We start from the raw sequence: 19,156 nt of genomic DNA, 5'->3' as shown, positions 1-19,156 counted from the left end.
CAGGCTTCAGCACTATGTGAACCATGAACTTGCAGATGTTCAAACTGGTTTTAGAAAAGGCAGAGGAACCAGAGATCAAATTGCCAACATCCGCTAGATCATGGAAAAAGCAAGAGAGTTCAAAAAAATATCTATATATTTCTGCTTTATTGACTATGCCAAAGCCTTTGACTGTGTGGATCACAATAAACTGTGGAAAATTCTGAAAGAGATGGCAATACCAGGCCACCTGACCTGCCTCTTGAGAAACCTGTATGCAGGTCAGGAAGCAACAGTTAGAAGTGGACATGGAACAACAGACTGGTTCCAAATAGGAAAAGGAGTGCGTCAAGGCTGTATATTGTCACCCTGCTTACTTAACTTATACGCAGAGTACATCATGAGAAACGCTGGGCTGGAAGGAGCACAAGCTGGAATCAAGATTGCTGGGAGAAATATCAATAACCTCAGATATGCAGATGACACCACCCTTATGGCAGAAAGTGAAGAGGAACTCAAAAGCCTCTTGATGAAACTGAAAGAGGAGACTGAAAAAGTTGGCGTAAAGCTCAACATTCAGAATATGAAGATCATGGCATCCGGTCCCATCACTTCATGGGAAATAGATGGGGAAACAGTGTCAACAGTGTCAGACTTTATTTTGGGGGGCTCCAAGATCACTGCAGATGGTGATTGCAGCCATAAAATTAAAAGATGCTTACTCCTTGGAAGGAAAGTTATGACCAACCTAGATAGCATATTCAAAAGCAGGGACATTACTTTGCCAACAAAGGTCCATCTAGTCAAGGCTATGGTTTTTCCGGTGGTCATGTATTGATGTGAGAGTCGGACTGTGAAGAAGGCTGAGCACCGAAGAATTGATGCTTTTGAACTGTGGTGTTGGAGAAGACTCTTGAGAGTCCCTTGGTCTGCAAGGAGATCCAACCAGTCCATTCTGAAGGAGATCAACCCTGGGATTTCTTTGGAAGGAATGATGCTAAAGCTGAAGCTCCAGTACTTTGGCCACCTCATGTAAAGAGTTGACTCATTGGAAAAAACTCTGATGCTGGGAGGGATTGGGGGCAGGAGGAGAAGGGATGACAGGGGATGAGATGGCTAGATGGCATCACTGACTCCATGGACATGAGTCTGAGTGAACTCTGGGAGTTGGTGATGGACAAGGAGGCCTGGCGAGCTGCAATTCATGGGGTTGCAAAGAGTCGGACACGACTGAGCGACTGAACTGAACTGAAAGTTCCTACCTGATGTCAGAAATAAAAAGAGAATGAAAAATTAAACAATAGGGGAGGATGCTATTCATTATAAATATCACTGACAAAAGATTTATACTCAGAATACATATTTTTTAAAAACTCTTTAATATTGAGAAAAATACACATAACCCAATAGAAAATGAAAAAAAAAAAGACTTGAACAATCACTTCACACAAAAAAAAATTATGACTAATAAGCATGTAAAAAAGGTGGTCAACTTCATTAGTAGGATGTAAAATAAAAACACAATATAATACTAGCACCCTTCCACCACCCCTCACCCAATTGCCCCTCCACTCCACTCCAGTCCCACACTCCACTATGCCATAGCTAAAAGGAAAAAGATGCGGAAATACCAAACGTTGATGAAAATGTACAGCAACCATATTGAAAGGCTTGGCAGTATTTATATAAAAGTTGAACGTCACAGTCTGTTCTGATCCAGTAATTATAATCCTAGGTAAATGTGCACGTTTCAACAAAAAACATGCTCCAAAGCATTTTGTTACACTATTCATACCATTCTCAAATTAAAAATAATACAAATGGCCAGCAACAGTCCAACGGGTGAATGAACTGTGGTATTTGGAGCAATGGAAGATAAAACAGTAAATAGTATAAGGAACTCCCAACTATACACAACTAGGTAGCTGAAACAAGTATTGGGTGGGGAAAGAAGTGAGTGAAAGTCCCTCAGTCGTTTCCGACTCTTTGAGAGTCCATTGTCTATACAGTCCATGGAATTCTCTAGGCCAGAACATTGAGGCAGGTAGCCTTTCCCTTCTCCAGGGGAGCTTCCCAACCCAGGGATCGAACAGAGGTCTCCCACATTGCAGACGGATTACCAGTTGAGCCACAAGGGAAGCTCGTGTGGGTGGGGCTGGGGGAGGGGGGGGGATACAAAAAGAGCGTTTGCACTGTGAGCTCATGTATATAAAGACTGTTAGTAATCAAGGTCATAGTCACACTTGGGACATGGGATAGGGAGCACTGGAAAGGGGTGGGTGTCAAGGTGTCCTGGGGTGCTTGCAATTGCAAAATGTTCTAGTTCTTGCTCTAAATTCTGGTTACATGGGCTTATCCAGTTTGTGAACATTTATACAGATGTATCCAAATTAAAAAGTTACAGCTGGAACAAATAAGAGAATAATGTTAGCAACAGATCAAACATTAAACATTGTATTAAAATCATTGAGGTCACAAGGAACTCCCCTGCTCCACCCCCTAATTCAGGCGTGCGCACACGCACGGTGAAGTGAAAAACCTCATTGGCTGGGACTAAGTGCGCACTTCCGGAAGCCACACCTTAGCACCGCCCCTTCCGTCTGCTGGTCATCCCGCCTTCCCGCCACCCAGTCTCGGCACTCTCCAGCTCGGCAGCTTCCTCCCTGTGGACTCAAACTCCACCGAGGCAAACAGGGTTTGGCGGCAGTAGCCTTTCTCACAGTCTCCTCCGTCAAATCCTGCTCGCTGCTTGCCGCCATCATGAACATCCGCAATGCTCGGCCAGACGACCTGATGAACATGCAACATTGCAACCTCCTTTGCCTTCCCGAGAACTACCAGATGAAATACTATTTCTACCATGGCCTTTCTTGGCCCCAGCTCTCTTACATCGCTGAGGACGAGGACGGGAAGATTGTGGGCTACGTCCTGGCCAAAATGGAGGAAGACCCAGATGATGTCCCTCACGGACACATAACCTCGCTGGCTGTGAAGCGTTCCCACCGTCGCCTGGGCCTAGCTCAGAAGCTGATGGACCAGGCCTCCCGGGCCATGATTGAGAACTTTGGCGCCAAGTACGTGTCCTTGCACGTCAGGAAGAGTAACCGGGCAGCCTTGCATCTCTATTCTAACACTCTTAACTTTCAGATTAGTGAGGTGGAACCCAGATACTATGCAGATGGAGAAGATGCTTATGCTATGAAGCGGGATCTGTCGCAGATGGCAGATGAGCTGAGGAGGCAGTTGCAGCTGAAGAAGGGCGGGTATGTGGTGCTGGGCTCCAGGGAGAACCAGGAGACCCAGGGCAGCACACTTCCTGGTTCAGAAGTGGCCTGTCAAGAGAAGAACCCAGCCACTGATGGTAGCGGGAGTGACAGCAAGGAACCCAGCGAATCCACGGAAAGCCCCGATGCCCAGGACAGTTCAGAAGACTCTGATTCCACCTCCTAGAGCCTGCTTAAGGTAAGTGTTCTCACTTCCTTGACCCAGTTCCTATCTTCCCTGAATTCCTGCACCATACTTGGGTCGCCAGATCCCATCCCATTCTAGCCCTAACGGATTTCACTGTGAAAACACCCTGTTGGCCTCGGGGAGGAGTGTAGAGTAGGTTGGGGGAAGCTCATTGCTCATTATAGGAAGTTAATAGGATTCCATGCTGAAAGTAGATTAAATTCAGTAAAAGAAACAACATTTATCCTGCCTTTTCGATATGAATTGTATTTCAGAATATGCACGTAGTTTATGAAAGAAATGTCTTCTTTATAGAATGACAGCTAATAAAAGCGGGAAGAGTGCTAGAATTATAAAGTTGCCATTTTGAAACTCTTGAAACAATAGATCAGGCTGTTATCATCAGTGACTGATGCCATTAGGTGAAAGTTGGGACAGTTTGCAATGATGGATCAAGCTAGCAACACTTGAAGTCACTGGTCAAGTGTAGCATCACTATGTGCTGTGCTGTGCTCTGCTTAGTTGCTCAGTGGTGGTCAACTCTGCAACTCCATGGACTGTCCACCAGTTTCCTCTGTCCATGTGGATTCTCCAGGTGAGAATACTGAAGTGGGTTGCCATGCCCTCCTTCAGAGGATCTTCTCAACCCAGGGATTGAGCATCACTATAAGGGAGACAAATATTATGTGCCTCCTAATGCAATAAGAGGTGCACAGTGACAGCTATGAAATATTCTTGCCCAAAGAAAATATTGTGTGTCTGTATAAAATGTATCTTGAATCCAAAGAAGACCCTGGATCTAACATTTTTATTAAGAAAACAAAAAAACATAGGGACATGTTAAATTACAATCAGCCAAATCCAGAATGAGAAAATTTCTACGGAACAAATGATCTGATTTCTTCAACAAATGAATGTCATTTTTAAAAAAGAGAGGAGGAATTTATCTATTAAAACAAGTTGTAGAGATATACTAACCATATACAACTGTTATGGAGGTTGTTTGGTTTAAACAAACTAAATATAAGACATTTTGACAACTAGGCAGAACTTGAACACAGACTGTATCCTATTAAGGAATTGTTAATAATTTTGTTAAGTGAGCTAAATGATATTGTAGTATTGTTTTTAAAAGCCCTAATCTGTTAGAGATACCAGTTCAGATCTGTTGCTCAGTCATGTCTGACTCTTTGCTACCTCGTGGACTGCAGCACGCCAGGCTTCCCTGTCCATCACCAACTCCTGGAGCTTGCTCAAACTCACATCCATCGAGTCGGTGATGCCATCCAACCATCTCGTTTTCTGTCGTCCCCTTCTCCTCCTGCCTTCAATCATTCCCAGCATCAGGGTCTTTTGTAAGGATGTATATTGAAGTAATTAGAGTTGAAATAATATGAGGCCTTGGATTTACTTCAAAATACTCCAGCAAAATGACAAAAAAAAAAAAAAAAAAAAAAAAAGAGGTCAGGGAGGTGGAAATAGAAAAAATAAGAATGACAACATGTAATAATTGTTGAAGTTGGGTAATGGGTACTTGGGAGGTTCATTATGCTGTTTTTCACCCTATAATGTGTGAAAATCAACATGAAAAGTCAAAGAACAAAAACGATTATTGTTCTTCATACTACCCATTAACCAGTCACTGAAAAGTAGTTTTAAAAGACTATTTAATTTCCCTTAAAGAACGTTGTAACACCTTAACGATTTGAAGGGTCGATTTAGAAGCTTTAACTTCTAGTCACCTTACCCTTACATATGAAAAAAGCAGCAACTTTCACATAACAAAGTCCAGTTATGAGTGACACACTGCATATAGTTAAATGCCATTTGATTCATTTACTCATTCATAAAAATTTATATATGCCTGGCATGAGACTTGGAGTTTGGTATACACCAGTGATTAGGACAAGCTGATGTTTACATTATATAGCATCTTATCTTTGTGGTTATCAGCTTCTCTTCAGTTGTTATACTCTACCTGAGTAAGTAAGGATCTGTGTTAAGTAATTATCCTTGCTTACTTCAGGAAAGTGAGCAAAAATAATTGGAGATTGCTTAATATCTGATATGAAAAAACAAAACTGTCACTTTAGTAGGGGAAGAGAAAATAAAGAATTGTGAGAAAATTATTGTGTGGCAGTTATAAATCTCAGGGTCCAAATTCAGCAATAACTGAAATGTTTCTTTATATTACTGTAATTGGACTTTATTTCTAAGATGAAAGAGGTGTTCCCTATACTTAGCGTCAGTATCCTTCCATGTTGGAACCTGCTGTGACATCTTCATTGGCTCCATCTAATCTTTGGTCCTTACGAGCCCCTTCTGGGTCCTTTCCAATCAGAGGCCTCTTCAGGTCTTAGGTGTTCTCTGCCATGTTTGGGCAATTTTGGTAGCAAGGGTATTAATTTGCATAGGCTAGTTGTTCTAAAAATTAATCTCCCAATCTCAATAACTGAAAACAATAACACACATTTTCTCACATCACGGTCCAGTATGAGTCAGCGATGTGGTAGGGATGTGGAGGGGAGAGGAAAAGAAAGGCCCTTCTCCATGAAGTCATTCAGGACTCTTATCTGCTCCTTGGCCCTGTTTAGGAATCTGGTGAAGCCTAAGGACACCTCAGAAAACTGCCTTTTCAAGGCTTGAAAATCTGTGCGATTACAAAGGAAACCAATTTTTATTAATACCGTTATCAAATTATTTTAAAATAAACCTTATTTTGTTGTTCAGACGCTAAGTTGTGTCTGACTCCCTACCACTCCATGGACTGCAGCATGCCAGGCTTCCCTGTCCTTCACTATCTCCCAGAGTTTGCTCAAATTCATGTCCATTGAGCCAGTAATGCAAGCTAACAATCTCATCCTCTGCCATCCCCTTCTCCTTTTGCCTTCCATCTTCCCCAATATCAGGGTCTTATGTTATTTATGTATTTAAAAGAAAATTGAGTGTAAGTGCTATTTGGAGATAACTCCAACAGGTGTAATGTAATATGAAAACCTGTGATTTGTATTGGTGATAAAGTTGCAAGTATTGTAACACACTACTATGCCTTAGTGTCTATATTCATAATTGAAGGAAATGCTAAATTTCAGTTGGAGGCTAGTGAAAATCCAGAATTTGTTGTTGTTGTTGTTCCAAATCCAAGTTCATGGTTCTCCCAAATTCAGTTAATGGATCCCAGGCTAAAAGCCCCTAATTACAGTGCCATTTTCTAGAATCATATGTCCTCCACTTGTTCATATACATTCAACTTGAAGATAAGGGGAAATAATACACATAGAGGTTTATCTAGGTGTTAAAAGTCAGTCTCATTTTCCTAACTACCTGCAGGGGAGATTAGATAGTGTAGTGTAGTTGTATGCCTGGGAGGAAAAGGATTGAGTTCTGCTAACCACACAGAATAGTTTCTGCAACAGTGGGAACCACCCCAGTGGTGCTCTGGACTTTGAGAAGTTCTGCTTCCATGCCTGGCCAGGAGCCTGGGGTCTCTCTGCTGCCCCCTCCCGCTCCACAGAAACTTCTGCCAGGCTATCTGAGCTGTCTGCTTAGTCACATGACACACATGTCTTTTGCACAAACCTTGGCATGGGAAACTGGGACCCTGCCACCTTGCTGCCTTTATCCTCTGGTTAAAGCCTGGAAGAATTGACCCCTCTACATGGAAATCCCCTGAATTGTCTAAGGCTGCAGTTACCATCCCTCACCTTTATCCCATTCAGCAGGGGTTGATTAGGACATACACTTAGCTGCCTGGTTGGGAAAAGACTTCTGTGAGAAAAGGAAGAATAGAGACAAAAATTAAAAGGTTAATACAACGAAAGTATTATCCAGCCACAGTTGTGGCATTCCCCCTGTGGAACTGGAGTTAAAATACCTACAGAAGAAAGTCCTGAAAGAAATAACTTTTCATTTTTCCTTATCTTCTTTTGGGTCTGGGCAATGGAGACAAAGTTAGAAGATTTAGAAGTGATGGTGAATAGGGTAGCTGGTGAAGGAGACTGGATGTCTTCCTCTACAAAATGGTAATAAAAGTCACTGATAACACTGTGAGAACACTGTGTCAGAGGTAGTGTTGTAGGGACTAGTTGTGAATTGTCTCACTTAATCCTCCTAAAATCCCTCTAAAGGAGGTACCCAGGTAGTGCTAGTTGTAAAGAACCTGCCTGCAAATGCAGGAGACATAAGAGACGCAGGTTCGATCCCTGGGTTGGGCAGATCCCCTGGAGGAGGAAACGGCAAACCACTCCAGCATTCTTGCCTGGAGAATCCATCCCACAGACAGCGAGGCCTGGCGGCCTAAATCCATAGAGTCACACAGAGTCAGACATGACTGAAGTGACTTAGCACACACACACACACACACGTGCAAAATGCATTGCTCCATTTTACAGATGAGAAGTGCCTGTCATTCAGACAGTAAGTGGAAAACAGGGATGCAAACTCAGATGATGGGACTCCACCAGGGTGAAGATTAAGTGGACAATGCCTGAAAATTGCTTAGCACAATGCTTCACACACAGTTATTTGTTCTGTAAAGTTTTGCTTTTAAACTGCAGTGATAGTAACCATCCAGCCTCTTTTTCCTCTCCACAGTAATCAAGTGATAGAATGTTGTGTACGAGCAGCAACAGTTTGCAGCCTTGGAAGGGAGATGCATCTTAATGATTAAAATAGCTCTCACTGACAAGCTGAATGTCAAAGCATTCAGCTGAATCAATGCTCGTCAACAGCAGAGTTTCTAAGGAGCCATAGCAATGAAGACAGGTCAGTTCAAAACACGCTAGTTAAGGCAGGAATGCCGTCAAAGTGATGCTCCTGACAAGAAATATGTGGATGATTAATAACAAAAAGGAAAAAATTGCAGAATCTTAGAATTTTCCATTGAGCTGGCAATATTGAGTTAACCAAGGTTACTTGAGCGACTCTCCCTTTCTGGTCTATCCTTTCTGTCGCTAAGCTGTCATCCTAACAGAAAGTTGTTAAATGTTCACATGAGCATTCACTGAAATAGACTGTTCTTAATTTTACCAGACAACTAATTATAACTGGAATGATATCATGAAATATGGAAGAAAGTTAGAGACTGACAGGTCTGGTAAATTCCTAGTATAACCTTACCCCAGATATGCCAGAAACCATAGATTTCAAATGCTGCTGTACTGTATGAAGATAAAGAGGGGAGGGGGGTGAGAAGAGATAAAATATTGTTTTGAAATACTAATCAGATAGATATCATTTGTTGAATTATTTATAATCTCTAACAATGTCACTTTTCAGTCACGGTGCCATATATATATTTAGGATGACTGAAATACCAACTTTGTTAGAGGTAACTGATAAAAGCAGAGGCTTTTCCTAAATGTTATACTCTTTTCATGCTAAGGAGCTCTATGGTGGAAAAGGTAAGGAAGAGACGATAATAACAGTTATTCTGTGAATGGCTGTGGCTCAGAGAGCCTTCCTGAAATATTCTGCGGTGCTGTTTCTAAGACTGAAATCCTCAGACTACCATAGGATTTTTTTTTAAGTTCCAAGGCATAAAATTCTGTTTTGTTCTCTAAAAGTCATGTCAACAATTAACATATTTCTCAGGCTGCCATTGCCTGTCTTTAAGGAATCCTAGTAGTGTAAGAATTTGAACTTAATAAGCTAATAAGTTAAGGACTAATAATATTCATATTTTATCTTAATGTCTTAATTGTATCAAGCAATATTTACCAAGAAAGCTAAAAGAACTTACAGAATTGTTTTTTATATAACTTCTTTTGCATGCCTCTTTTAACAGTGTTTGAAACAAATTATAAAAGATAATGATGATAGACTTTCTGGCCTATTCTCCCACATCTTCCATGACAGCAAATACACTTTTTTTTCAAAAATAACATTTTGTATTATATGCCTCTGCCTATCCTGCTTGATTCACTGTTGTTATTCTGGGAACTGAACTTCTCTATAATTACGATTTTGGCTTTTCTAAAATTGTGATTTTGTACAAAAATGGTTTTTAACTGGCCTGTGCCTAATAGCCTTTATCTTACTACTTCTGTGTGCATCTGATAGATGGGAAAACAATGCATCTTTACAATTTTAAGGTTGTGTGGTTGTTTTATTTGCAGCTACTCAGTAATGGGAAGCAATACTCCACTAGCTTTTCTTTAACTTATATATTCCATTCACATATCACACAAACCTTTCTACCTTATTAAGTATAGGGCCCATGTCCCAGTTTCTTAGACTCCAAAATTACTGCAGACAGTGACTGCAGCCAAGAAATTAAAAGACGCTTGCTTCTTGGAAAAAAAGCTATGACAAACCTAGGCAGCGTATTAAAAAGTAGAAGTATCACTTTGCTGACAAATAGTCAAAGCTCTGGTTTTTCCAGTAGTCATGTACGGATGTGAGAATTAGACTGTAAAGAAGGCTGAGTGCCATAGAATTGATGCTTTCAAACTGTGGTGCTGGAAAAGGCTCTTTAGAGTCCCTTGGACTGCATGGAGATCAAGCCAGTCAATCCTAAAGGGAATCAACCCTGAATATTCATTGGAAGAACTGATGCTGAAGCTCCAATACTTTGGCTACCTGTTACAAAGAACCAACTCTTCGGGAAAGACCCTCATGATTGGAAAGATTGAAGGCAGAAGGAGAAGGGGATGAGATGGTTGGATGGCATCACTGACTCAGTGGACTTGAGTTTGAGCAAATACCAGGACATAGTGAAGGACAGGGAAGCCTGGCATGCTGCAGTCCATGGGACTGCAAAGAGCCAGAAATTACTTAGCAACTGAACAACAACCACCATGTCTCATTTATCTTCATTTCCTTAACTCCTGACACGTTATTCCTTCATTGTAAGTTCTCAGTATATAGTCATTGAAAGGAGGGAAGGACTCTTCCAAATTACCAATGTAGAATTTAAAAATGGAAAGGAGAGAAAATGTACTTAAGGCACTACTTCCTATTACCTATTGTAATTAGAATGCTTTTAAGTTATGAATAAAGAAACATAATGGGTAGTTTGGTTTCATATCCAGGTCTCACAGAAAGAAAATATGACTTCTAGAATTGGACGCATTACATCTAGCTTATCAAGAGCTAAAAAGCCTTTTCATTTCATTTGAGTTGAGATAAATTTCCTTTTTCTCTCTCTCTCTCTTTTTATTTTTGAGATAAATTTCTTTTTGAGTGGAGTAGGATGGGGTAGAATTTGAAGACGGCAAGCAAAAGTGTCATAGTTTCTTTAGGTTTAAAACAAGATCTTTGGGGTAGATCTCAGCCTTTCATTGTTCTCCCCACTCCTCTTTCTCCTGGAAGAAATGGCTTTTCGATTTGGTTCAGTCGGTCAGTTGTCTCTGACTCTTTGCCACCCCATGGACTGCAGCACGCTAGGCCTCCCTGTCCATCACCAACTCCCGGAGTTTACCCAAAACTCAGGTCCATTGAGTCGGTGATTCCATCCAACTGTCTCAACCTCTGTCATCCCCTTCTCCTAACTTAGATGTCAAGAAAAGTTCATGTGTCTTCACCACAGAGAGGGGAGAGAGCCTCAGATTTACGTGTGGCTCTTTGTGCTGTCATCTGAATTCTCACTGGCTCCCAGGGAGATATAGCGAGTCTAAACTGGCTATTAGTGCCTTGTTGATCTGCTGCCAGAATCTGTTATTGGTTAAACCCAGATTTTATTCTCTCAGAGTCTATTGCCCTCCTTTACTCACTTGCTCTCTTTTCACTTCTCAACAGCATTGCAGGTCCTCGTGTCTCAACCATATCTGCTCTCTGAGTCCTGGCTTATCCCGTGAACTCTGTAGCATCTGCTCGGGGGTCATCTCAGGCCAACCCCAATGGCTTCTCACTCTCAACCTTCCACATACCCCACCAGGATCATGACGGAATACGTGGACACAAGAGCCTGCTGTGCAAGTGCCAAGGAAGTTTGAGGCCTGCCATCACCGAACCTTTCCTGGCCTGCTCACATCATTCCTGCCATTTTATTGTGTTTGTAGTAGTCCTTTGTTGGGTGTGGTTGACTTGTAAGGTTGTCCCTTTGTAAGATACAGAACAGGAAATGGGGAAAACTCCCAAAGCTCCCAGGCTTTTAGTTTTTGCCATTGTTTCTCTGGGTTTTCATTCTTGAGGGGGTAGTCAGGACCATCAAGTCAGACCTCATGCCCCCTTCCTCTTCCTTTTTCACCTCTTCTGGTAGAAGTATTCTGTTTCCTCTTCCTTTCTCCAGGAACCTGTCCACTCTCATGTCCTCTCCTTTCTTGAAGAAGTATTCTCCTCCTTCCCAGTGGGAGGAAGTGGTAAGGGCTTCTATTATGCAATCAGAACTTGGAGATTTTAAGAAAAGGACAACCAGTAATTAAATTGGAATATCTAATCTGCTTGTTTGTGTCTTTTTTTTTGGTTAGTGACATAACTTGGCTGTTTATTGAGAACCTATAATGTTTAGGTACAGTGCTAGGGCCTTTATTACCAGTATATTTAATCCTCTCAGCAATTAGGGGAGGTTAAGTATTGTTATCCCTATTTTATAGATGGGGAACCTGAAGCTCAAAGAGGCGAAGTAAATATCTAGGACCTGAACTCAAGATATTTGAATTCAAAGCCAAAATTCCTTTCACTTTCCTCTTGCTCCTTTTTGCATTTTATTTACAAAAGTGTGAAAACAATAGCAAAAAAAGGGAGAATTGAGTTATAAAATGTGTTGACAGGTGACAACTATATGTCTTTTATAAATATTTATATAACCCACTATTATAATCCTGTTTACTGTTTTCCCCAGTAAAAATAAGTAAAGGCAAAACATTTTAACCACTTTTGACAAAGTGCAGCAGAGGTCACCAGATGAAATCGTTATCATTCCTTAATGTTTTTCTATTCACTGAATGTGAATTACCATAGCATGTGATTTTTCTCATGTTTAAATTTTTATGAAAACTAGTGTGTATCGTTTAAAGTTAAAGCCTTGACATTAAGCATCCGATGACAAGAGAGAAATCTGTTCTCTGTAGTCATAATCAGCCCTCCTAAGCTCTTCTTACAAATCTACTCTAAGAATGCACTCTAAGAATGCCTGCCTAATAGGAAATGATCGCCTGAGGCAGACATAAAAGTTTTTTCCTACATGAGGGTTTGACATTACAAACCTCTCATCCATCTTTCCATCTTTACTGTTTTTCTTTTTAATTTTCTCTCCCAACTCTAAAACTATTTTATTTCTTCCTCTCAAGCATGTATTTATCTCTTTATTTTTAAATTTTACAGCTTTCTAACATCTGTCTCTAGGACAGCATAATCTTACTGGTGAAATATTCCATGTTTTCCTTGAGCCCTTGTCAATATGTCTTCGTGTTAACAGCTTAGCAGATGGAGAAACAGAAGGAGTAGCCTCAGCTTACCTGAATGATTTCTCTCCGGCACCCAGCACATGACTTTCTCTACTAACTTGATGATAGGAACTGGAGTAATTGGAAGATAAGAAATGATGCCTGACTCTTGCAGTGTTGTTTACTAAAACTATTGGCAGCTTTTTTACATTACTGTTAGATCCTTTTTCTCAGTCTCTATACCGGGAGAAGACAGAATTATAGCAACCTACCTGGTTTGCACTGTGACTACTTAGATAATGAAAGTAAAATAATAATAACTAATATTGCTTTGGGCATAAATTAGCACATACCCAGGTGGTTCCAGGGTAATCACCATGATTTAGCAGGAGCAATAGCTTTCTGCAACAGAAAATGTGGGAGCCTGTGATACTGCTTTATGTAATAGCATTGTTCTTTTTACATGGGGCTTATTGTTATTATTAAATGGGCTGACTGCTTTTTACTTAAGTATTGGGTTAGCCAAAACTTCATTTGGGTTTTTCCACAAGATGTGGAAAAACCCAAGTGTTTTTGGCCAACCCAATACAAACCGAGAGACCAAAGCAGGACTTTGAAACAAGGATGTAGGAGAGTCAGTGGTGAACACCCCTGGACTAGCTGTAGGAAATGACCCACACCCACTCCTGTACTTGCTGCTTTAAAGAAACTATCTGGGTAGGCTCAGGTCTGTGAGCATATTGTTCAGAAACACGAATCATTAAGATGCAGGGTTTTCTCTGGCTAATAGAAACTTGTGAATGAAGTCTGTGAGTTACCTAGTTGGAATCTGTGTGTTTTCTCTTTGGAGATAAGAATAAGGAACCGAAAATGACTGAAACAATAATGGGGAAGTAGACATGCGGGAGGAACAGAGAGGGATGCTGGAAGTTAGTCCAAAGCTGGGTAAACTAGAAAAAGGATACGCACTCTGAAATAGCTGAAAGAAAGTTTTCTCAAGCTTCTACACGCAGATGGGTCATTTGGGGACCATGTTAAAATGCAGGTTTTGTTTCAGTAAGTGGCGAGGGGTGGTGGGGATGCTGAGTGTCTGCATTTCTAACTAGCTCCTGGACAATGGGCAATGCTGATGTTGCTGATCTAGGTATCACACCTTGACTTGTAGATGTCTTTAACAGTTATCTCAAGACATGGAACTAGTCCAGAATACCTATGACTGGCCTATAGGTTGGTTTGTATTAGACCCCAAATAATTTAGAATCTCATTCTTAAATACACATGCAAATCCTGTTTGTCTTAGGAATTTTGTCATATGAGGTTGATGACTTAATGATTTTAATAAAAATTCCAAACCTGTTTCATCGAAATGTGTAAAGCAAAATTTATATATACAGTATATGAGATATAGTGATAATAGACATCTTCTATTATATTAGAAGGTAGGCTCAGCAGGCAAAGAATCTGCCTGCAATGTGGGAGACATGGGTTCGATCCCTAGGTTGGGAAGATTCCCTGAAGAAGGGAACAGCTAACCCACTCCAGTATTCTGACCTGGAAAATTCCATGGACTGTATAGTTCATGGGGTCACAAACGGTCTCACAGAGACTGAGCAACTTTCACTTTCTTTGATATGTTAATATTTCCTTCCTCATCTTTGACTTCCAAACAAGTGAATGGGTAGATGAGATTTTTGAACTGTCACTCAATTTATTTTGTTTGCTGGTCCATAGATTACTCCAGACACTAAGAATGTTTCCCATGCTGATATTTGAACATGAACACATGAAAAAAAAATAAAGAGTATGAGATCTTTATGTGGGTTGAAGTCATATGGGAAACAATTTCAAGAAAAAATTTCTCATCCAGGGATAAGAATTTCTAGCCCAGGTTTTCTCAAAGTACAGTTCATCAAAGTTACCCAGGTACCATGTTGAAAATGCAGTTTCTTTGACCCCAGCTCAGATTTACAAAACACATTGTATTTTTAACAAGCCTCCAGGTGAATGTTTTGTATGCTGCCATCTGAAAATCACTGATTAGTAAGACATTGAATTCATCATGAAGATAATTTGAAGAGCAATTTTCCCATGGTGACACTCTCCAAATTTAAGTTAATTTGTTCAAAGAAGCATTTTGCTGTTGTCTGTGTTATTACTTGCCTGCCCGTCCTTTCCCCAGTCCTCCCACATCAGTGTCCCCTCCCTTCTCCTAGTTTTATCCTTGTTTTTTGTCTCCAAGCCAACAATACCTGTAGTTTGGCAGTAGTGGCATATAGCACAGACGTGCAGAGTCAGAATACTCACAAATACTCTCGCTGAAATTGTCTTAATTATTTTCCAGAACAAGAAGCTAAAATACTGCAACGTCCAGTTACGAGTCAGATACCAGACCAGTCTGGAATCACAGGCTCTTCTACTTCTGTGTCATTCATTCCTCATAGCCCTTCATCATCTGGGTGTTCTGAGAACTGTTATTAACAGTACTCGGCCAAAAGCCTGATGAAACAGACCAAGTGACTTATCACAGCCCTTCTTAATACCTTTTCCTAAACATGAATGCTTCTTTGAAATCTTAAAAGACACAGATCATTTCCTTGAGGCACACTTGAAAGGTTATTTAAACAGCTTGTTCCCTTATATGGATATAAAGATTAAATTTTGTGAAGTACTGCAAAAAAAAAGAAAGTCCTTTCATTATAAATCATACATATATTGCTTTCACACCAAAGTTAAGATAGATTTTGTGTAAGGTCATCACCTCAACTGCATATTTTAAGACCTTACTTAGAGAACACAGTCCTTAGCAAGTAATTGTCACAAGAAGTGACAGAGTGAGAAATCACAGACCTGAGTCCAAAGGCTTAAATTTTAGTCCTAGTTTGGCTTATTACTACCTGGATATCCTCTGGCATGTCAATTTTCTCATATATAAAATAGAGACATAACTTTCATATCCTCTGGGTTATTGTGTAATGAGGAATTATAGGAAAAACTGCACTGCAATTTGTAAGAAGATGTGTAAATGTTATTACTAACGTTTTTTACTTTCAGAGATTTTTATCCTCAAATTCAAACTGGTGCGAAATATTGATAATTTTCCTCTCTAGCCATCTAGAAAAAAAAAATCAGCATTTCTGCAGTGATGACTGTGTGCATGTGTGTGAATATTTTAAGAAATGAAGTATGACAAAGGGAGTGAATTCCTATAAATGTAGCAAGTCAAATTTCTACATATTCATTTAAAAGGAAAAGAAGCTTAATAAAGTTGTTTATCTCTTGCTCTTTATGACCTAAGCATTCATATGTAATAAGATTTTTTGTGTGAATCAAATTGTACTTGTTTTCCCATTTGCATGGTTTTGAGTAAAGGAGACTTAAAAAAAAAAATCACCAAAGTGTTCACATATTCAAAATCTTAAGTAAACTATGGTGATACATTAGGGCAAGCATCTAAATCTGGCTACTTTTCTAAAACATCACCAGAGCCAAAAGCTGTGTTAAGTCCCAAGGTTCATACTTTCATTACTGAAAGAAGGTACAAAAGGTAAAGTTTGTTAAATAACAGATGTTGTAAAGAATCTTGGAAAATTATGGGCTCCCTCATATAAAGAGCCTTCTAGGAAATAAATGTTTCTATTGTTCCTTTGGTATTCAAGACAGTTTTGTGCCTTGGTATATGTGCTGTGCTTAGTTGTTCAGTCATGTCCAGCTCTTTGCAACTCCATGGACTGTAGCTCATCTGTCCATGGGGATTCTTCAGGCAAGAATACTGGAATGGTTTGCCATACCCTCCTCCAGGGTGGGGTCTTCCCAACCCAGGGATCGAACCCAGGTCTCCTGCATTGCAGGCGGATTCTGCATCTGAGCCACCAGGGAAGCCTTGGTAAGTATGCCCTAGTTAGTAAGATTCTCAGTTAGTTAGAGGTATGCCTTTCTTTTAAAAGTGGCAAAACAGTTAGTATGAAGGGAAGTTGAGAAAAGAACCAACACCACACAAGGGTTTTTAGGCAGATCAGCCTAGGAAGATGTACATTTGGAAACTGATAACAGATTTTGAGTCCCTTAAAATTACTCAGTGCCTGTGTATCCCTTATAAAGTGCTAAAGGATGAAAAGCGATGATCCATGATATATTTTCTACCACTTCATATATGTTCATTAATTTTATTCTCTTCTTTATATTGGGGAGTCAGAGGGAGCAGAGTGGGTAGATTAATTTGTATCCAGTAAGTTTTTTTGTTACTGAAACTTACACAGTGAAAGGAGGGAGGTTCAGAATAAATGGACACCCTGAATAAAGAAAGAAGGCTGTATTTATAATTTAAAATTATGTATACCAGTACAATTCTGATTCTAAAATATCTTGGTCAGTCATGTGAAAATATAGGTTCCTGTCTTTGATGAGAAAAAAATAGAGAGGGCTTATCACAGAATGTACAGCTTTTAGAATCACTGTGTCATTCATGGCTTATCCCTCAGAATTCAAACTTTATAAGTTATAAACATTTTCCAGTATACGGTACACCCTGTCTCATGTCAGAGTGCTAGGATAATCCAAGGGCATAAATGAATTTTCACTTTTCCACCCTGAATTATTCTTTCATCCCTCATACCCAGTATTCTATTATTCTTTCCTGGCTTAAATTCCACCCTTAAGCGACGCTGAAATTCCTTCAAAATAACCTATACCTATATCACTTTTTAAATTCCTTTGCCCCTTTGCCCCTTCTGTCCCAACTTCCCATAGATAGATTGATAAATAGATCCTACATCATGGCTGGTAATAAGCATTTTTAAGAATTCACATGAAATTATTTATCACTGGCAGGCTTGCACCTCTAAAGAATATTTATATTTAATACAAATGAATCTGGTAGGATAAACCTGCTTCACTGATACTCTCATCTTATCTACTGGAAGATCTAAACTGGAGCTCCACTGGGTGGCCTGCCACCTTGGGCCACAGTTTTTGTTTTAAAAAGGAAGAATGCATTTCTTACCTATGAGCAAGTGAAGTACTAAGAAGCAATGTTTTTTTATGACCTGAAGCTTTCTTTTATGCATCTTTCCTTCAATTCTTTTTTTCTCCCACATCTTCAACTATCTTAATGTCCCAATTTATACATCTATAAAATAGGAATCATTGAAGGGTTGCTATAAGGACTACAAAGTCATTACAAGGGTTAAGTAAAAAATTCATCCAGGTACCCACCCATCCAGGTGCACAGTAAATATTGGTACCAGTTACTTCTCTTCTAATTTGTGCATAAATATTTGAATAAAGCCTTAATTCTAATATAGGACTTTACATTTGAGTATCATTTTATGCAAAAAATTATTTAGTGATCATAAGCTGTTTCTGTCTTCCAGTGTCTTCTCCATTCTCTTCTGATTTACCTCTAAGTGTGCCCAGGCAATAGCAGATGCTCAAGGCATTAATGAACCAAGTGAAAGGATTCACAGGTGAGGAATAACTGAGCCAATGAAGATTATACAGAACCCTGTGCTGTGCTGTATCTGACTCTCTGACCCCATGGACTGTAGCCTGCCAGGCTCCTCTGTGCATGGGGATTCTCCAGGCAAGAATACTGGAGTGAGTTGCCATGCCCTCCTCCAGGGGATCTTCCCAACCCAGGGATCAAACCCAGGTCTCACGCATTGAGGGCAGATTCTTTCCCCTCTGAGCCATCCGGGAAGTCCAAGAATACTGGAGTGGGTAGCCTATCCCTTCTCCAGGGTATCTTCCTGACCCAGGTATTGAACCAAGGTCTCCTGCATTGCAGGTGGATTCTTTCCCCGCTGAGCTACCAGGGAAGCCCCACTTTATATCAAATAATGGTAAGACAAGGACCCTTTGCAATAAAAGAATAAATGTTATTTTAAGGAGAACTACTCTAGTGCAGTTCTATGTCAATAGTAAAGTATTTCTATTTTCCCTCTATTTTCAAATCTGAAAGCCAGATAATATTATCCTAATATTTCTTTGCCCAAAAGGTAAAATAAGAGGTGCAAATAACTGAGAACACTTAGCAAATCCCTCAGTATGTGTTTCTCCAAATATAACAACCAAAATTCATTAAAAGTAAGAAAGCATGATCATTGGTGAAAACCAGGACATTGCATACCTAGTTTTCACTTTGCAAATAAAACTAAAATGATATGTGAAATGTTTTTTGAAATACCACAGCAAAATGTGATTTTCATAAGTGTTTATGCTTTTGGAAAAGGAAAAAAATGACTACCATTTCATTCTTTGTGCAGAATAGTCTGTTCTATTTAAAAAAAATAAATAAATGAGCAGTAATCTCCAAGAAATCATCTTGACCAGCATTAATGACTAGTGTGATAGTTAACAGCCCGAGGCATAGCCAGAGGCCATTAAGGCTCTTGGGGGGAAAAAAG

The 19,156-nt window shown here is 39.9% G+C and overlaps 1 protein-coding gene across 1 annotated transcript; it reads left to right on the top strand.

The window, feature by feature from the left end:
- The first annotated feature begins 2,557 nt into the window (after positions 1-2,557).
- NAA11 (N-alpha-acetyltransferase 11, NatA catalytic subunit) lies at positions 2,558-14,122 on the top strand. Its single transcript, XM_027971407.3, has 2 exons — positions 2,558-3,441; positions 11,167-14,122. Exon 1 carries the CDS (start codon positions 2,740-2,742, stop codon positions 3,427-3,429), a length of 690 nt encoding a protein of 229 aa, XP_027827208.1. The 5' UTR covers positions 2,558-2,739; the 3' UTR covers positions 3,430-3,441; positions 11,167-14,122.
- Positions 14,123-19,156: the final 5,034 nt, after the last annotated feature.

Source organism: Ovis aries, chromosome 6, assembly GCF_016772045.2.
Source record: "Ovis aries strain OAR_USU_Benz2616 breed Rambouillet chromosome 6, ARS-UI_Ramb_v3.0, whole genome shotgun sequence".
NCBI classification, from domain to species: Eukaryota; Metazoa; Chordata; class Mammalia; order Artiodactyla; family Bovidae; genus Ovis; species Ovis aries.
The sequence above is the reverse complement of the archived record's forward strand: the minus strand, read 5'-3'. Positions and strand labels throughout refer to the sequence as shown.

Bases quoted from the DNA above. Each gene is read 5' to 3' on its own strand.
- NAA11 (XM_027971407.3), top strand. From the start codon at position 2,740: ATGAACATCCGCAATGCTCGGCCAGACGACCTGATGAACATGCAACAT.